Genomic DNA, 17,197 nt, shown 5'->3' with positions numbered 1-17,197 from the left:
TATTCTCTAGCCTCTATATATATATATATATATATATATGTGTGTGTCCTCCATCGATATTTTATTAATTAGTTCAATCTCAGTCATTTTGAAAAGGATATGGATAGGGGTGGTGTTTATTCTAGAAAGATTCTGATTATAAAATTATATAGCAATAGTGTCAGGATAGTATTAGTATATAAATCTACACAATTTTGTGGTTTTTAAATTTTAAATTCGAGTTTTGGATATAGGAAAATTATTCTTAAAAAAAAAAAAAACCATATCACTTATTATAGGGTATCAAATATTGCTTCTAATAAAAAGATATTTATAGCTTTTAAAAAAAAAAATGTACACAAGAATTTGTATCATACTATCATCTCAACTAATTTTACTTTTTAATTAATGTTGTCCTTATATATACCACTTTTCTATTTGTATCATCTTAAACAATGTGTTATTCTTACACATACACCACTTTATCATGTATAAAATTAAGATAGATTATGCATATATTTTAACCGAATAGAAAAAAAAAAGTTTTAATTTGTCTAGATAAAAATATAACACCAGTTTGAGTTGACACTAAATACTATTTAAGATCAATTGTATAAAGGGAGCCACTTAGATAAAGACGCTGAAAACGTCTTTTTATAAAGATGTTTTTTAATAATTAAAATTTAACATATATAATCAATTAAATTGTATTATTTTTGTCAAAATTAGACTAGACAAATTGATTTGACCGAAAAATGGTGAATCAAATCTTGAATTGATCTAAATTAATATTAATTTTTTTATAGAAAATGACTACAATACCTTATTATAGAAAATGACTAAAATACTTCTATTATATATATTAATTTTGAGAATCCTAAATTTTAGTCCTTTATTTTTTTATTGTAGGGTTAGGATTTAGAATTTTTAAAAAATATATATATAATAAGAGTATTTTAATCATTTTTTATAATAAAAGTATTGTAGTAATTTTTTATAAAAAAAATAATATTAATTTAGACCAATTCAAGATTTGATTCACCATTTTTTTTTGTTAAATCAATTTGTCTAATCTAATTTTGACAAAAATAACATAATTTAATCGATTATATATGTTAAATTTTAATTATTAAAAAATATCTTTAAAAAAAGACGTTTTAAATATCTTTATCTGAGTGGCTCCCTCGGATAAAAGCAAAGATTGCAGGCCATAACAATTTTGTGTTCTTATTACTTCTGAGCCGGCAAACTTAATTGTCTTTTAGTTAAAATACACCCTCATATATGCAGCATCTCTCATATTCAAATACGTAACTTTGATTTTGTTAGGAAACGTTCCAATTATTGTCTTGTTACTTCTTTTATATTTATAAAAAGGTCAAGCAGAAAAGTTTAAGTATCTTAAATCTGCAATAATAAATGATGATATAGTTCCTTCTCAAGGAAAGTTTTGTACACTACAATTAACTTGCAAATAAATTTGTATAACATGTTTTTGAAGGCTATGAAGATACTTTTTAAATTTAATTGGTGTTTTTTCAAGTTAAAAGGTATGATATAATTTTATATATTATTGAGTTTTTATATTAATTTTTTTATTATATCTGTATTAATTAAAATAATTTTAAATGTAAAAGTAACTTATCAAACACAATTTTTGTAATATGAACTTATTTAAAGTCATTTTTATTTTAATTTACTAAATATATTTACTATAATTTTTAAAAAAATATTTTTTAAATGTTAGATTTAAAGAAGTTATTTTTGAGAAGTCAAAATTTTATCACATCAAACCTCATTGGTGTAACTCAACATTGTGTTATGTTATTTCATTCCCATATTTTTTCTTTTCTGTAAATATATTAAAGTTAATTAAAACAAGACATAAGAGATAATCACTGTCCTCTGACCTCAAATGCTATGGTGGTTTGTTATAATTTTTTCCATAAATTTTGCTTTCTTAGTCACAAAACATTATTTCTTCTTAGTGAGCATTGATAAAAGAAGGGGAGTATTAGTTTGTCTCTTATCCATGGCAGATTATTGATTCTGTCGTAATTAAAGAGTTTAATTTCTAACAAACTTTCCAACAATCAAAATTAAACTATGGCCGGCCACAAACATATGCATAATCCATTTTATTTTTTCTATTAAACCATTAAATCCATTCTCCAATTTAGTGTCCATAAACCTTAAACTTGTCCTTCACCAATTACAAGCTTAAACCATGTTCAACTTCAACAAAATCTTGTGCCTCCTATGTTTCCCTTTCCTGTGTTTTGATTTGTCTCATTGTACTTTATCTACTACTTCTTCACTAGTAAGTGACTTCACTTCTTGTTTGGCCAATCACAACATCAACAACTTCACCACTTTCCCTTACAAGGATTACGATAAGTCATCAGCTCATGATTACTTCAAGATTCTGAATTTTTCCATTCAGAATCTCCGGTTCGCCGGGGGTGCAGTTCCTAAGCCTGTAGCAATAGTACTTCCAGAGAGTTTGGAGCAGCTACAGAGAAGTGTAGCATGCTGCAGAGAATTCTCCTTTGGAATCAGAGTGAGGTGTGGTGGACATAGCTACGAAGGTACTTCCTCAGTTTCCGACGATGGATCACTCTTCACCATCATTGACATGATGAATTTGAACCATGTTTGGGTGGATATGGAGACAGAGACAGCAATGGTTGAAGGTGGTGCAACATTAGGAGAGACCTATTATGCCATCTCGCGAGCCAGCAATGAACACGGCTTCTCAGCAGGGTCATGTCCAACTGTAGGAGTTGGAGGACACATTGGTGGGGGAGGATTTGGGTTGCTCTCTAGAAAACATGGCCTCGCGGCCGACAATGTCATCGACGCGCTTCTTGTTGATGCCAATGGGCGATTGCTGAGCCGAGAATCGATGGGGGAAGACGTGTTTTGGTCTATTAGAGGAGGAGGTGGTGGAATTTGGGGAATTGTCTATGCTTGGAAAATCAAGCTATTGAAAGTTCCACAAGTTGTAACTGCTTTCGCGGTATCAAGAAATGGCACAAGAAATCATGTTGCCAATCTTGTTCATAAATGGCAAAATGTAGCACCAAATTTGGATGATGATTTCTACTTGTCATGCTTTCTTGGTGCTAATTTACCTGAAGCCAAATCTCTAGGCATATCAGCTACATTTAAAGGGCTTTTTCTTGGTCCTAAAGGAATTGCCATGTCCATCATAAACCATGATTTTCCTGAATTGGGAATTTTGGAACAAGAATGTGTGGAAATGAGTTGGATTGAGTCAATTGTTTTTTTCGCTGGCCTAAGTGATGGAGCCTCAGTTCCTGATTTGAAGAATAGGTACCTTGAAGACAAAGAATACTTCAAAGCCAAATCAGATTTTGTGAAGGCTCATATTCCTATTGAGGGAATTGAAATTGCACTGGAGATTCTAGAAAAGGAGCCTAAAGGGCTCGTAATTCTTGACCCGTCTGGTGGAAAAATGCATAGTATAAGCAGTGATTCAATTGCTTATCCACATAGAAAAGGAAACATTTTTTCAATTCAGTACTTGATATATTGGAAAGAAGAGGACAATGATAAGAGCAATGATTATATTGATTGGATGAAAGGGTTCTATGATTCTATGGCACCATTTGTTTCATGGGGTCCAAGGGCTGCATATGTTAATTACATGGACTTCGACCTTGGAGTTATGAACATGATTAGGTTTAGCAATGTGAAGGATGCTGTGGATCATGCAAGGGTTTGGGGTGAGAAGTACTTTTTGGGTAACTATGATAGGTTGGTGAAGGCCAAGACTTTGATTGACCCAAACAATGTTTTCACTAACGAACAAGGGATTCCTCCTTTGTACTTTGCTCGTCCTAGTGGCAAAGCAATGAGTGCATGAATGTCATGACTTTGATGCCTAAGTTTGTAAAAGTGTATAACCATGGTTACTCATTGAAACTTTGTGCAGAGTGTAGACAAATACAAGTGTGATTATCTTTGTGATTGTGTGCATCTATAATGCAAATGTATTGCATTTTAGAGGAAAACAAAATGGAAAAATCTAATCCTCAATTCTCATGGAGGAATTAGGAAGAGCTATTTTTCTTCTCATTATATTTTTATTTGAGAAAAGTTTAAGAATAGTAGAATTTATTGTTTTTTATTAACATTTTTAACTATTAGTCAAATTCTTTTAGTGTAACAATCTAATAATATATTTTTAGCTTATATTTTTAAATATTACTGACTAATTGATGATCAAAACAATAAATTTTGCTGACCCTCTAACATTTCTCTTTTTATTTTGAATAGTAGTCGAGGTCTATGGAAAAAAATACAATGAATAAAAAATATATACGAAAGCAGATATAAAAAAATTTAAATCATCAAAAATAAGAAAATTAATAAAGTGATAAAATAAAAGATTAGTTACCACTGAATTTGTAATTCTTATTATATATGAGCTCTATTATATTAATTTAATAATAATTAACTATTTATTTTATCACTCTACCAACTTTCTCATTTTAAAAAATTTTGATCTATAGAAAAAAAAAACTAAAAGATGCGTTTTAGTGTGACCTATGCAATAGTACATGGTTATAGGTTAGAAGGCTAGGAAATCACTTAGTTGAGTGTAAAATCTTAATAACTAGAGACCAAAATAGTAGAAATTGCATTACTTTTAAGAATGAATATGATTTTAAATAATAACAACATTTCAATCAAATTCTAAAGACGACAATTTTTTTAATAGTATCTTTTGACGTGACAATGAATAAGGATCAACGTATGATAGACACTGAAATTTATGAGTTTATACCTATCAAATTCGATTTTATGCGTAAACAGTTATATGTGTCATTCCAAGAGTTTAGAGCAAGTATGTAATAAATGTTTAAATCAAATTTATAAGGAGATCTTTGAGAATTACTCAATAAATATTATATATAAAGAAGTCTTTTGATAAATTCAGATAATCAGATATTTGGTTCAATTATTTAACATTTTTGTTGTTAATTTTTTTATTGTTTTGTGATTAGATAAAAATATTAATATAAATAATATTTAAATCTTTTTGGATATAACATCAAAGATACAATCTATGGATGTGATATGATTAAATATAAAAAATATAAATTGAAGTGTTAGTTGTTTAAAAAAATTGTATTCATATGTTATCATTTTTTATAGGTATTGATATGTGTTTCTACCCTGACCCACAATTTAGCAGACTCAAAATGAATAAAGTCCAAGTAACACTCTACAAATACCAGTATTCAGATCTTTATTATAAGAGGTCAGACATGGCAACATGGGCCTAACCTTACTTATCTAAATAAATAATTAGTTCCTTCAATATCTCCTATTAATCTAGAACAGAGATCTCAACAACTTTCCTAACAAAAGGGAACGATTATCCTCCATCAAAGATGGAACTACTCTAAAAAGTGGCTATTGACTCTATATTTATACTTATAAATACTCAGACACCCTCAAGTATTCTTCGAACCCTAATCTACTAAAAACCTGCTTAAAACCATGGCTAGTTTAAGTATCGGAGTCCCTTATAGGTACCACCCATACCTCCTCATCACGAGGAACTCGGACGGCGGTACCTCGACACCAGAAGACGTCGGATGCCACCACAAAAAGAGTCTGGACCTCACGTTTAAGAATGAGTTCATCTGTTTCAAGTAAACCTCATAACATTAGCACCATTGTCGGAGACTTGGTAATCAAGACCGTACGACGGCAGACGACATTCCAAAATATGTACATACAACTTTCGATTCTGAAGCTAGAGAAGAAGAACAATATAATGCGAGCATCGGTCATACCTCCTCGAATTGAGAAAGGGAAAAGTGTTGCCAGATACCCGCATCCGTCAAACCCAGAAGAACACAGGATGAGCTAGGAGTTTCAGTGACATAAAGGATCATGGCCAAGGGATCCTACAAAAATCATCGGACTTGTCCACGGACATCAAGGTTAGCTGGAACAACTCGAGCAAGAGTTAGAGCGACAACGAAAATCTGAAAGAGCCTTGAGAAGGGAGGTACGACGACAAAGGAAATTAAAAGAAAAACTCCTGAAACTGGAATCCGATTTCAAGGGTAGGAGAGCCCGAGCCGCTCGAGAAGAAGCACTTCTAACGGGAGAAGATCCATTCATAGAAGAAATCAGGCGAGCTAAAGTTTCTAGAAACTTTAAGATCCCAGACATGGATCTTTACGATAGAACCACCGATCTAAGACATCATCTGAGCAATTTCAAAAGCCGCATGTATTTGGAAGACATATTGGATGCAACTCGCTGTAAAGCCTTTCTTACTACGTTAAACAAGGTGGCCATGAAATGGTTCAATAGCTTACCACCAAGATCGATCACGTGCTTCCACAATTTGACGAGAAGCTTTCTTACCCGATTTTTCATCCAAAAGCATGTGCCAAGCCTCTTGAGAGTAAAGCAAGAAGTCAGGGAATCTCTATGAGTCTATATCGAAAGATTCAACAAAGCATGCTTAGAGATTTAGAACTTACCCACCGAAGTAGTCATCATGGGACTAGTCAACGGTCTTAAAGAAGGACCCTTCCAATCTATATTAAAGAGGCACCCAACCTCTTTATACGAGGTGTAAGAGAGAGCTGAGAAGTACATCAACATGGAAGAAATAGCTCAGTTAAGGGAACTTGCTCTGAGACAACCTAATTAATACCAGGCTCGAGACAAAGAGAAAGAATCAAAGAAAAAAGAAGAACACAGCTCGGACAAAACTCGAAGGTATCACAATTAAATCTTATTACGAGTGTCCTTTGTTGACGTCTACAGAGAGATCTGTCACACAGAAAAGATTCTACCTCCCAGACCAATTAAATATAAAAAACGTGAAAGTTGATCAAAATACTATAAATATGATAAAATCTATGACCATTCCACCAATGATTGCTATGCTTTAAAAAATGTGATTGAGAAATTGGCTAGGAAGGTCAGTTGGATAGGTATTTAGCAAATATGTTGGATGATCAGGGCAAGAAGAAAAAGAGATGAAGAAGACAGGGTTCCCCGAGATTGACCACCACAAACCCCTAATAAGTCGGACAACACTAAACTGACTTGCTGTAGTAGTCTCCACTCCTCACCTTTGTATGAAGTTTTCTACTCCTGAAGGGATAACCACTGTAAGGAGAGACCAGAAACTAGCAAGAAGGCGCTATAATGAAAGCCTAAACCTACGAGGGTGTACGAAAGGAAAAGAAGTCAACACCATAGAACTCGGAGGTGTCCGATTTCGAGAAGAACTAAGACCCCAACCTGAAGAAAAGATTGAGGAAGTCCAGATTGGGGGTGAGATCGGGAAGACAACAAACATAGGGGCTAATTTAAAGACAAAGTTAAAGGAAGAACTCGTTATGAGCTCTTATGGAACAATTCCAACCTCTTTTCTTGGAAAGCTTTTGACATGCCTGGAATTCAACCCGACCTCATGAGCCACAAGCACGCTGTTTACCCGGGCTCACGACTTGTCCAACAGAAATGATAAAATCTTAACACCGAAAGGGCAGAAGTCGTAGAAGAGCAAGTCCAAGTGCTTTTGGAAGCCAGATTCACAAGTGAGGTAAAATACCCGTTATGGATTACTAACGTGGTTCTCGTGAAGAAACAAAACAGGAAGTAGAGAATGTGTGTCTACGATACCGACCTTAACAAGACCTGTCCTAAGGATCCTTATTCCTTTCCTAGTATTGATGCTCTGGTAGATTTGACTTTGGGCTACAAGTACTTATCTTTTATGGACACATATTCGGAATATAACCAAATCCCAATATACAAACGAATCAGGAAAAGACCTCTTTCATTACTCCTAGAACAAATTATTGTTATGTAGTGATGTCCTTTGGGTTGAAAAATGCTAGAGCAACGTATTAATGATTAATGAACAAGATGTTTTCATTTCACCTCATAAAGTTGATGGAAGTCTATGTGGATGATATGCTTGTCAAGACAAGGGAAGAAACTAGTCTATTGTCCGACCTATCAAAAGTGTTCAACATGATAAGGTAGTACAGGATGCGATTAAATTCCACAAAGTGAACCTTCGCAGAAGAAGCTGAGAAGTTATTGGGATTCATGCTCACCCAAAGGGGCATTGAAGTCAACCAGGACAAATGCAATGCAGTACTGGAGATGAAAAGTCTAACCTGTCTGAAGGAAGTTCAGCAGCTAAATGGCAGACTAGCCGCCTTGTCCAAATTCTTAGCAGGGTGATGAGCGGATAATTTATACGCTTTTTGGCATTATTTTTAGTATGTTTTTAGTAGAATCTAATTACTTTTAGGGATGTTTTCATTAGTTTTTATGTTAAATTTACATTTCTGGACTTTACTATGAGTTTGTGTATTTTTCTGTGATTTTAGGTATTTTCTGGCTGAAATTGAGGGACTTGAGCAAAAATCAGATTCAGAGGTTGAAGAAGGACTGCTGATGCTGTTGGATTCTGACCTCCCTGCACTCAAAGTGGATTTTCTGGAGCTACAGAACTCAAAATGGAGCGCTTCCAATTGCGTTGGAAAGTAGACATCCAGGGCTTTCCAGCAATATATAATAGTCCATACTTTGCCCAAGTTTAGATGACGCAAACTGGCGTTCAACGCCAGCCCTCTGCCCAATTCTGGCGTCCAGCGCCAGAAACAAGCTGCAAAGTGGAGTTCAACGCCCAAACTGGCACAAAAGCTGGCGTTCAACTCCAGGAATGACCTCTACACGTGTAACACTCAAGTTCAGCCCAAGCACACACCAAGTGGGCCCCGGAAGTGGATTTATGCATCAATTACTTACTTCTGTAAACCCTAGTAGCTATTTTATTATAAATAGGACTTTTTACTATTGTATTAGACATCTTTGGATTATCTTTTGATCTATTGATCACGTTTGGGGGCTGGCCATTCGGCCATGCCTGGACCTTCATTACTTATGTATTTTCAACGGTAGAGTTTCTGCACTCCATAGATTAAGGTGTGGAGCTCTGCTGTTCCTCAAAGATTAATGCAAGTACTACTGTTTTCTATTCAATTCAACTTGTTCCGCTTCTAAGATATTCATTCGCACTTCAACCTGAATGTGATGAACGTGACAATCATCATCATTTCCTATGAACGCGTGCCTGACAACCACTTCCGTTCTACATTAGATTGAATGAGTATCTCTTAGATCTCTTAATCAGAATCTTCGTGGTATAAGCTAGATTGATGGCGGCATTCATGAGAGTCCGAAAAGTCTAAACCTTGTCCGTGGTATTCCGAGTAGGACTCTGGGATTGAATGACTTTGACGAACTCCAAACTCACGAGTGCTGGGCGTAGTGATAGATGCAAAAGGATAGTAAATCCTATTCCAGTATGACCGAGAACCTCCAAGATGATTAGCCATGCAGTGACAACGCATCGGACGATTTTCACAGAGAGGAATAGGATGCAACCAACGACAAGGGTGATGCCTCCAGACGATTAGCCGTGCTGTGACAGAGCATTTGAACCATTTTCCCGAGAGGATTGAAAGTAGCCATTGGCACCGGTTACATCCTTACATAAAGCCAGCCATAGAAAGGAGTAAGACTGATTGGATGAAGACAGCAGGAAAGCAGAGGTTCAGAGGAACGATTGCATCTCCATACGCTTATCTAAAATTCTCACCAATGATTTACATAAGTATTTCTATCCTTCTTTTATTACTTAATTTCGAAAACCCCATTACTATTTTATATCTTCCTGACTGAGATTTACAAGATGACCATAGCTTGCTTCATAGCAACAATCTCCGTGGGATTCGACCCTTACTCACGTAAGGTATTACTTGGACGACCGAGTGCACTTGCTGGTTAGTTATGCGAAGTTGTGAAGATATGTTTAGACCATGGTTCTGTGCATCCGTTTTTGGTGCCATTGCCAGGGAATCAATTTCGAACAACAATTCACAACCTGAGTAACAATTTCGCATACCAAGTTTTTGGCGCCGTTGCCGGGGATTGTTCGAGTTTGGACAACTGACGGTTCATCTTGTTGCTCAGATTAGGTAATTTTCTTTTTATTTTATTTTAAATTTTTTTTCAAAAATCTTTCCAAAAAATTTCTCATCAGTTTTCGAAAAAAAATGTGTTTTCAAAAAAATATTTTCTTCAGAATTTTTAAGAATGAATTCTAGTGTTTCATGAAACATGTTGAATCCTATCTGGCTGTAAAGCCATACCCAAACTGCTTTGGGACTGGTCTTCAACTAATCACCTCAATGGATGTAATTTACATGCTAGAGCTTGGCTGGCTATTAAGCCTTGCCTGACCCTTTGATTGGAGCTTTAGACTAACATGGCAAGATTTCTAGAATTCATATTAAAAATTTTGGAATCCTTATTTTTCTTTTTCAAAATGATTTTCGAAAAAATTAAAAGAAAATACAAAAAAAATCATAAAATCATAAAAATCAAAAAAATATTTTGTGTTTCTTGTTTGAGTCTTGAGTCATGTTATAAGTTTGGTGTCAATTGCATGTGCATCTTGCATTTTTCGAGTGTTCTTCATGATCTTCAAGTTGTTCTTGGTAAGTCTTCTTGTTTGATCTTTGCATTTGCATGTTTTGTGTCTTTTCTTGTTTTTCATATGCATTCTTGAATTCTTAGTGCCTAAGCATTAAAGAATTCTAAGTTTGGTATCTTGCATGTTTTCTTTGCATTAAAAAATTTTTCAAAAATGTGTTCTTGATGTTCATCATGATCTTCATAGTGTTCTTGGTGTTCATCTTGACATTCATAGAATTCTTGCATGCACTCATTGTTTTGATCCATAACTTTCATGCATTGCATCATTTTTCTTGTTTTTCTCTCTCATCATAAAAATTCAAAAATAAAAAAAATATCTTTCCCTTTTTCTCTGTTAAAATTTCGAAAATTAGATTTGACTTTTTCAAAAATTTTTAAATTCTAGTTGTTTTTATGAGTCAAATCAAATTTTCAATTTAAAAAAAAAAATCTTATCTTTTTCAAAATCTTTTTCAAAAATCAAATCTTTTTTTTCAATTTTTTTTTAGTTATTTTCGAAAATTTCAAAAATATTTTTCAAAAATCTTTTTCTTAAATTTACATCAAATTTTCGAAAATAACAATAACAATTAATGTTTTGATTCAAAATTTCAAGTTTGTTGCTTGCTTGTTAAGAAAGATTCAAACTTTAAGTTTTAGAATCATATCTTGTGATTTCTTGTGAATCAAGTCATTAATTGTGAGTTTAAAAATCAAATCTTTTTCAAAAACTAATTTCAATCATATCTTTTCAAAAATATCTTCTTATCTTATCTTTTTCAAAAATTTGATTTCAAAATATCTTTTCTAACTTCCTATCTTCTTATCTTTTCAAAATTGATTTTCAATTTATTTCAACTAACTAACTAACTTTTTGTTTGTTTCTTATCTTTTTCAAAACCACCTAACTAACTCTCTCTCTCTCTCTCTCTAATTTTCGAAAATATCTTCCCCCTTTTTCAAAAATTTCTTTTTAATTAACTAATTATTTTAATTTTTTATTTTAATTTTCGAAAGCTACTAACCTTTTTCAAAAACTATTTTCGAAAATCACTAACTCTTTTTCAAAAATAATTTTCGAAAATCCTTCTCCCTCATCTCCTTCTAATTATTTATTCATCTACTAACATCTCTTCCTCACATCACTCACCAAAAATCTGAACTCCCTCTCTCTCTCTGAGTTCAGATTTTCTTCTTCTTTTCTTCTACTCACACAAGGACCTCTATACTGTGGTATAAAGGACCCCTATTATTATTATTTTTTCTGTGCCCTCTTCTTTGTCATATGAGCAGGAGCAAGGACAAGAATATTCTTGTTGAAGCAGATCCAGAACCTGAAAGGACTCTGAAGAGGAAACTAAGAGAAGCTAAATTACAACAATCCAGAGATAACCTTTCAGAAATTTTCGAACAGGAAGAGGAGATGGCAGCTGAAAATAATAATAATGCAAGGAGGATGCTTGGTGACTTTACTGCACCTAATTCCAATTTACATGGAAGAAGCATCTCCATTCCTGCCATTGGAGGAAACAACTTTGAGCTGAAACCTCAGCTAGTTTCTCTGATGCAGCAGAACTGCAAGTTTCATGGACTTCCATCTGAAGATCCTTTTCAGTTCTTAACTGAATTCTTGCAGATATGTGATACTGTTAAGACTAATGGAGTAAATCCTGAAGTCTACAGGCTCATGCTTTTCCCTTTTGCTGTAAGAGACAGAGCTAGAATATGGTTGGACTCTCAACCTAAAGCCAGCTTGAACTCTTGGGATAAGCTGGTCACGACTTTCTTAGCCAAGTTCTTTCCTCCTCAAAAGCTGAGCAAGCTTAGAGTGGATGTTCAAACCTTCAAACAAAAAGATGGTGAATCCCTCTATGAAGCTTGGGAAAGATACAAACAGTTGACCAAAAAGTGTCCTTCTGACATGCTTTCAGAATGGACCATCCTGGATATATTCTATGATGGTTTATCTGAGCTATCAAAGATGTCATTGGATACTTCTGCAGGTGAATCCATTCACCTAAAAAAAATGCCTGCAGAAGCTCAAGAACTCATTGACATGGTTGCTAATAACCAGTTCATGTACACTTCTGAGAGGAGTCCTGTGAGTAATGGGACGCCTCAGAAAAAGGGAGTTCTTGAAATTGATACTCTGAACGCCATACTGGCTCAGAATAAAATATTGACTCAGCAAGTCAATCTAATTTCTCAGAATCTGACTGGAATGCAAGCTGCATCCAACAGTACTCAAGAGGCTTCTTATGAAGAAGAAGCTTATGATCCTGAGAACCCTGCAATAGCAGAGGTAAATTACATGGGTGAACCATATGGAAACACCTATAATCCATCATGGAGAAATCATCCAAATCTCTCATGGAAGGATCAAAGGCCTCAACAAGGCTTTAATAATGGTGGAAGAAACAGGTTTAACAATAATAAACCTTTTCCATCATCCACTCAGCAACAGACAGAGAACTCTGAACAAAATACCTCTAATTTAGCAAACTTAGTCTCTGATCTATCCAAGGCCACTGTAAGTTTCATGAATGAAACAAGGTCATCCATTAGAAATTTGGAGGCACAAGTGGGCCAGCTGAGTAAAAGGATCACTGAAATCCCTCCTAGTACTCTCCCAAGCAATACAGAAGAAAGTCCAAAAGGAGAGTGCAAGGCCATTGAATTAATCACCATGGCCGAACCTGTGAAGGAAGGAGAGGACGTGAATCCCAAGGAGGAAGACCTCCTGGGACGTCCAGTGATCAATAAGGAGTTTCCCTCTGAGGAACCAAAGGAATCTGAGACTCATCTAGAGACCATAGAGATTCCATTGAACTTCCTTATGCCATTCATGATCTCTGATGAGTATTCCTCTTCTGAAGAGAATGATGATGTTACTGAAGAGCAAGCTGCCAAGTTCCTTGGTGCAATCATGAAGCTAAATGCCAAATTATTTGGCATTGAGACTTGGGAAGATGAACCTCCCTTGTTCACCAATGAACTAAGTGATCTGGATCAACTGACATTGCCTCAGAAGAGACAGGATCCTGGAAAGTTCATAATACCTTATACCATAAGCACCATGATCTTTAAGGCTCTGTGTGATCTTGGTTCAGGAATAAACCTCATGCCCCTCTCTGTAATAGAGAAACTGGGAATCTATGGGGTGCAAGCGGCTAAAATCTCATTAGAGATGGCAGACAATTCAAGAAAACAGGCTTATGGACAAGTAGAGGATGTGTTAGTAAAGGTTGAAGGCCTCTACATCCCTGCTGATTTCATAGTCTTGGATACTGGGAAGAATGAGGATGAATCCATCATCCTTGGAAGACCCTTCCTAGCCACAGCAAGAGCTGTGATTGATGTTGACAGAGGTGAATTAGTCCTTCAATTGAATGGGGACTCCCTTGTGTTTACAACTCAAGGTTACCCTTCTGTAAACATGGAGAGGAAGCATAAAAAGCTTCTCTCAAAACAGAGTCAACCAGAGCCCCCACAGTCAAACTCTAAGTCTGGTGTTGGGAGGCCACAACCAAACTCTAAGTTTGGTGTCAAACCCCCATATCCAAACTCTAAGTTTGGTGTTGGGAGGTCTCAACAAAGCTCTGTACATCTGTGAGGCTCCATGAGAGCCCACTGTCAAGCTATTGACATTAAAGAAGCGCTTGTTGGGAGGCAACCCAATGTTTAGTTATCTAATTTTCATTGTTTTTCATGTTATTAGGTTCATGATCATGTGGAGTCACAAAATAAATATAAAAATTGAAAACGGAATAAAAAAAAAATAGCAGAAGAAAAATCACACCCTGGAGGAAGACCTTACTGGCGTTTAAACGCCAATAAGAAGCATGTTTTGGGCGTTCAACGCCAGAACAGAGCATGGTTCTGGCGCTGAACACCAGAAATGGGCAGCATCTGGGCGTTTGAACGCCAGAATTGCACCCTGGAGAAGAGCTGGCGCTGAACACCCAGAACAAGCACCAATCTGGCGCTGAACGCCCAGAATTGTGTGCAAGGGCATTTTGCATGCCTAATTTGGTGCAAGGGTGTAAATCCTTGAACACCTCAGGATCTATGGATCCCACAGGATCCCCACCTACCTCACCCTCTCTCTTTCCATTCATGGTCATCCCTTCTGTTTTCCATTTACCACTCACATCTATACACCCACCTACCTTCAAAATTCAACATCTCTTCCCTACCCAATCCCACCCATATGGCCGAATACACACATCCCTCCATCTTCTCCATATCTTCTTCTTCTTCTCCTTCTACTCTTTCTTCTTTTGCTCGAGGGCGAGCAACATTCTAAGTTTGGTGTGGTAAAAGCATAGCTTTTTTGTTTTTCCATAACCATTAATGGCACCTAAGGCCAGAGAAACCTCAAGAAAGAGGAAAGGGAAGACAATTACTTCCACCTCTGAGCCATGGGAGATGGAAAGATTCATCTCACAAGCCCATCACTAAGAAAAGAATGGAGCAAACAAGAGAGCACATTCATGGATCTCAACAGGCACATGAAGAAGCTCATCATCAAGAAATTCCTGAGATACCTCAAGGGATGCACTTTCCTCCACAGAATTTTTGGGAGCAAATCAACACCTCCCTAGGAGAATTAAGTTCCAACATGGGACAACTAAGGGTGGAACATCAAGAGCACTCCATCATCCTTCATGAAATAAGAGAAGATCAAAAAGCAATGAGGGAGGAGCAACAAAGACAAGGAAGAGACATAGAAGAGCTCAAGGACATCATTGGTTCCTCAAGAAGGAAACACCACCATCACTAAGGTGGATTCATTCCTTGTTCTTATTTCTTCTGTTTTTCATTTTCTATGTTATGTGCTTATCTATGTTTGTGTCTTCATTACATGATCATTAGTAGTTAGTAACTATGTCTTAAAGTTATGAATGTCCTATGAATCCATCACCTCTCTTAAATGAAAAATGTTTTAATTCAAAAAAAACAAGAAGTACATGAGTTTCGAATTTATCCTTGAACTTAGTTTAATTATATTGATGTGGTGACAATGCTTCTTGTTTTTTGAATGTATGCTTGAACAGTGCATATGTCTTTTGAAGTTGTTGTTCATGAATGTTAAATATGTTGGCTCTTGAAAGAATGACGACAAGGAGACATGTTGTTTGATAATCTGAAAAATCATAAAAATGATTCTTGAAGCAAGAAAAAGCAGCAAAGAGCAAAGCTTGCAGAAAAAAATAGCAAAAAAAATAGAAAGAAAAAGAAAAAGCAAGCAGAAAAAAGCCAACAGCTCTTAAAACCAAGAGGCAAGAGCAAAAAGCCAATAACCCTTAAAACCAAAAGGCAAGGGAAAATAAAAAGGATCCCAAGGCTTTGAGCATCAGTGGATAGGAGGGCCTAAAGGAATAAAATCCTGGTCTAAGCGGCTAAACCAAGCTGTTCCTAACCATGTGCTTGTGGCGTGAAGGTGTCAAGTGAAAACTTGAGACTGAGCGGTTAAAGTCAAGGTCCAAAGCAAAAGAAGAGTGTGCTTAAGAACCCTGGACACCTCTAATTGGGGACTTTAGCAAAGCTGAGTCACAATCTAAAAAGGTTCACCCAATTATGTGTCTGTGGCATTTATGTATCTGGTGGTAATACCGGAAAACAAAGTGCTTAGGGCCACGGCCAAGACTCATAAAATAGCTGTGTTCAAGAATCATCATACTGAACTAGGAGAATCAATAACACTATCTGAACTCTGAGTTCCTATAGAAGCCAATCATTCTGAACTTCAATGGATAAAGTAAGATGCCAAAACTATTTAAGAGGCAAAAAGCTATAAGTCCCGCTCATCTGATTGGAGCTATGTTTCATTGATAGTTTGGAATTTATAGTATATTCTCTTCTATTTATCCTATTTGATTTTCAGTTGCTTGGGTGCAAGCAACAATTTAAGTTTGGTGTTGTGATGAGCGGATAATTTATACGCTTTTTGGCATTGTTTTTAGTATGTTTTTAGTAGAATCTAGTTACTTTTAGGGATGTTTTCATTAGTTTTTATGTTAAATTCACATTTCTGGACTTTACTATGAGTTTGTGTGTTTTTCTGTGATTTTAGGTATTTTCTGGCTGAAATTGAGGGACTTGAGCAAAAATCAGATTCAGAGGTTGAAGAAGGACTGTTGATGCTGTTGGATTCTGACCTCCCTGCACTCAAAGTGGATTTTCTGGAGCTACAGAACTCAAAATGGCGCGCTTCCAATTGCGTTGGAAAGTAGACATCCAGGACTTTTCAGAAATATATAATAGTCCATACTCTGCTCAAGTTTAGATGACGCAAACTGGCGTTCAACGCCAGCCCTCTGCCTAATTCTGGCGTCCAGCGCCAGAAACAAGCTGCAAAGTGGAGTTCAACGCCCAAACTGGCACAAAAGCTGGCGTTCAACTCCAGGAATAACCTCTACACGTGTAACACTCAAGCTCAGCCCAAGCACACACTAAGTGGGCCCCGGAAGTGGATTTATGCATCAATTACTTACTTCTGTAAACCCTAGTAGCTAGTTTATTATAAATAGGACTTTTTACTATTGTATTAGACATCTTTGGATTATCTTTTGATCTATTGATCACGTTTGGGGGCTGGCCATTCGGCCATGCCTGGACCTTAATTACTTATGTATTTTCAACGGTAGAGTTTCTG

General features: G+C 35.8%; 1 protein-coding gene and 1 non-coding gene across 2 annotated transcripts; one reads left to right on the top strand and one right to left on the bottom strand.

Moving 5' to 3' along the window:
• The first annotated feature begins 2,206 nt into the window (after nt 1–2,206).
• LOC107617133 (berberine bridge enzyme-like D-2) lies at nt 2,207–3,955 on the top strand. The gene has a single exon (XM_016318919.3). The coding sequence runs from the start codon at nt 2,207–2,209 to the stop codon at nt 3,866–3,868; it is 1,662 nt and encodes a 553-aa protein (XP_016174405.1). The 3' UTR covers nt 3,869–3,955.
• An 8,403-nt stretch (nt 3,956–12,358) lies between these two features.
• Nucleotides 12,359–12,466, bottom strand: LOC148545946 (small nucleolar RNA R71). Its single transcript, XR_015900511.1, has one exon. It is a non-coding gene; the product is annotated as a small nucleolar RNA R71 (small nucleolar RNA).
• Nucleotides 12,467–17,197: the final 4,731 nt, after the last annotated feature.

The sequence above is a fragment of the Arachis ipaensis genome, chromosome B9 (genome assembly GCF_059453495.1).
Source record: "Arachis ipaensis isolate K30076 ecotype BB chromosome B9, ASM5945349v1, whole genome shotgun sequence".
Lineage (NCBI taxonomy): Eukaryota > Viridiplantae > Streptophyta > Magnoliopsida > Fabales > Fabaceae > Arachis > Arachis ipaensis.
This window is presented reverse-complemented; position numbering and strand designations above follow the sequence as displayed.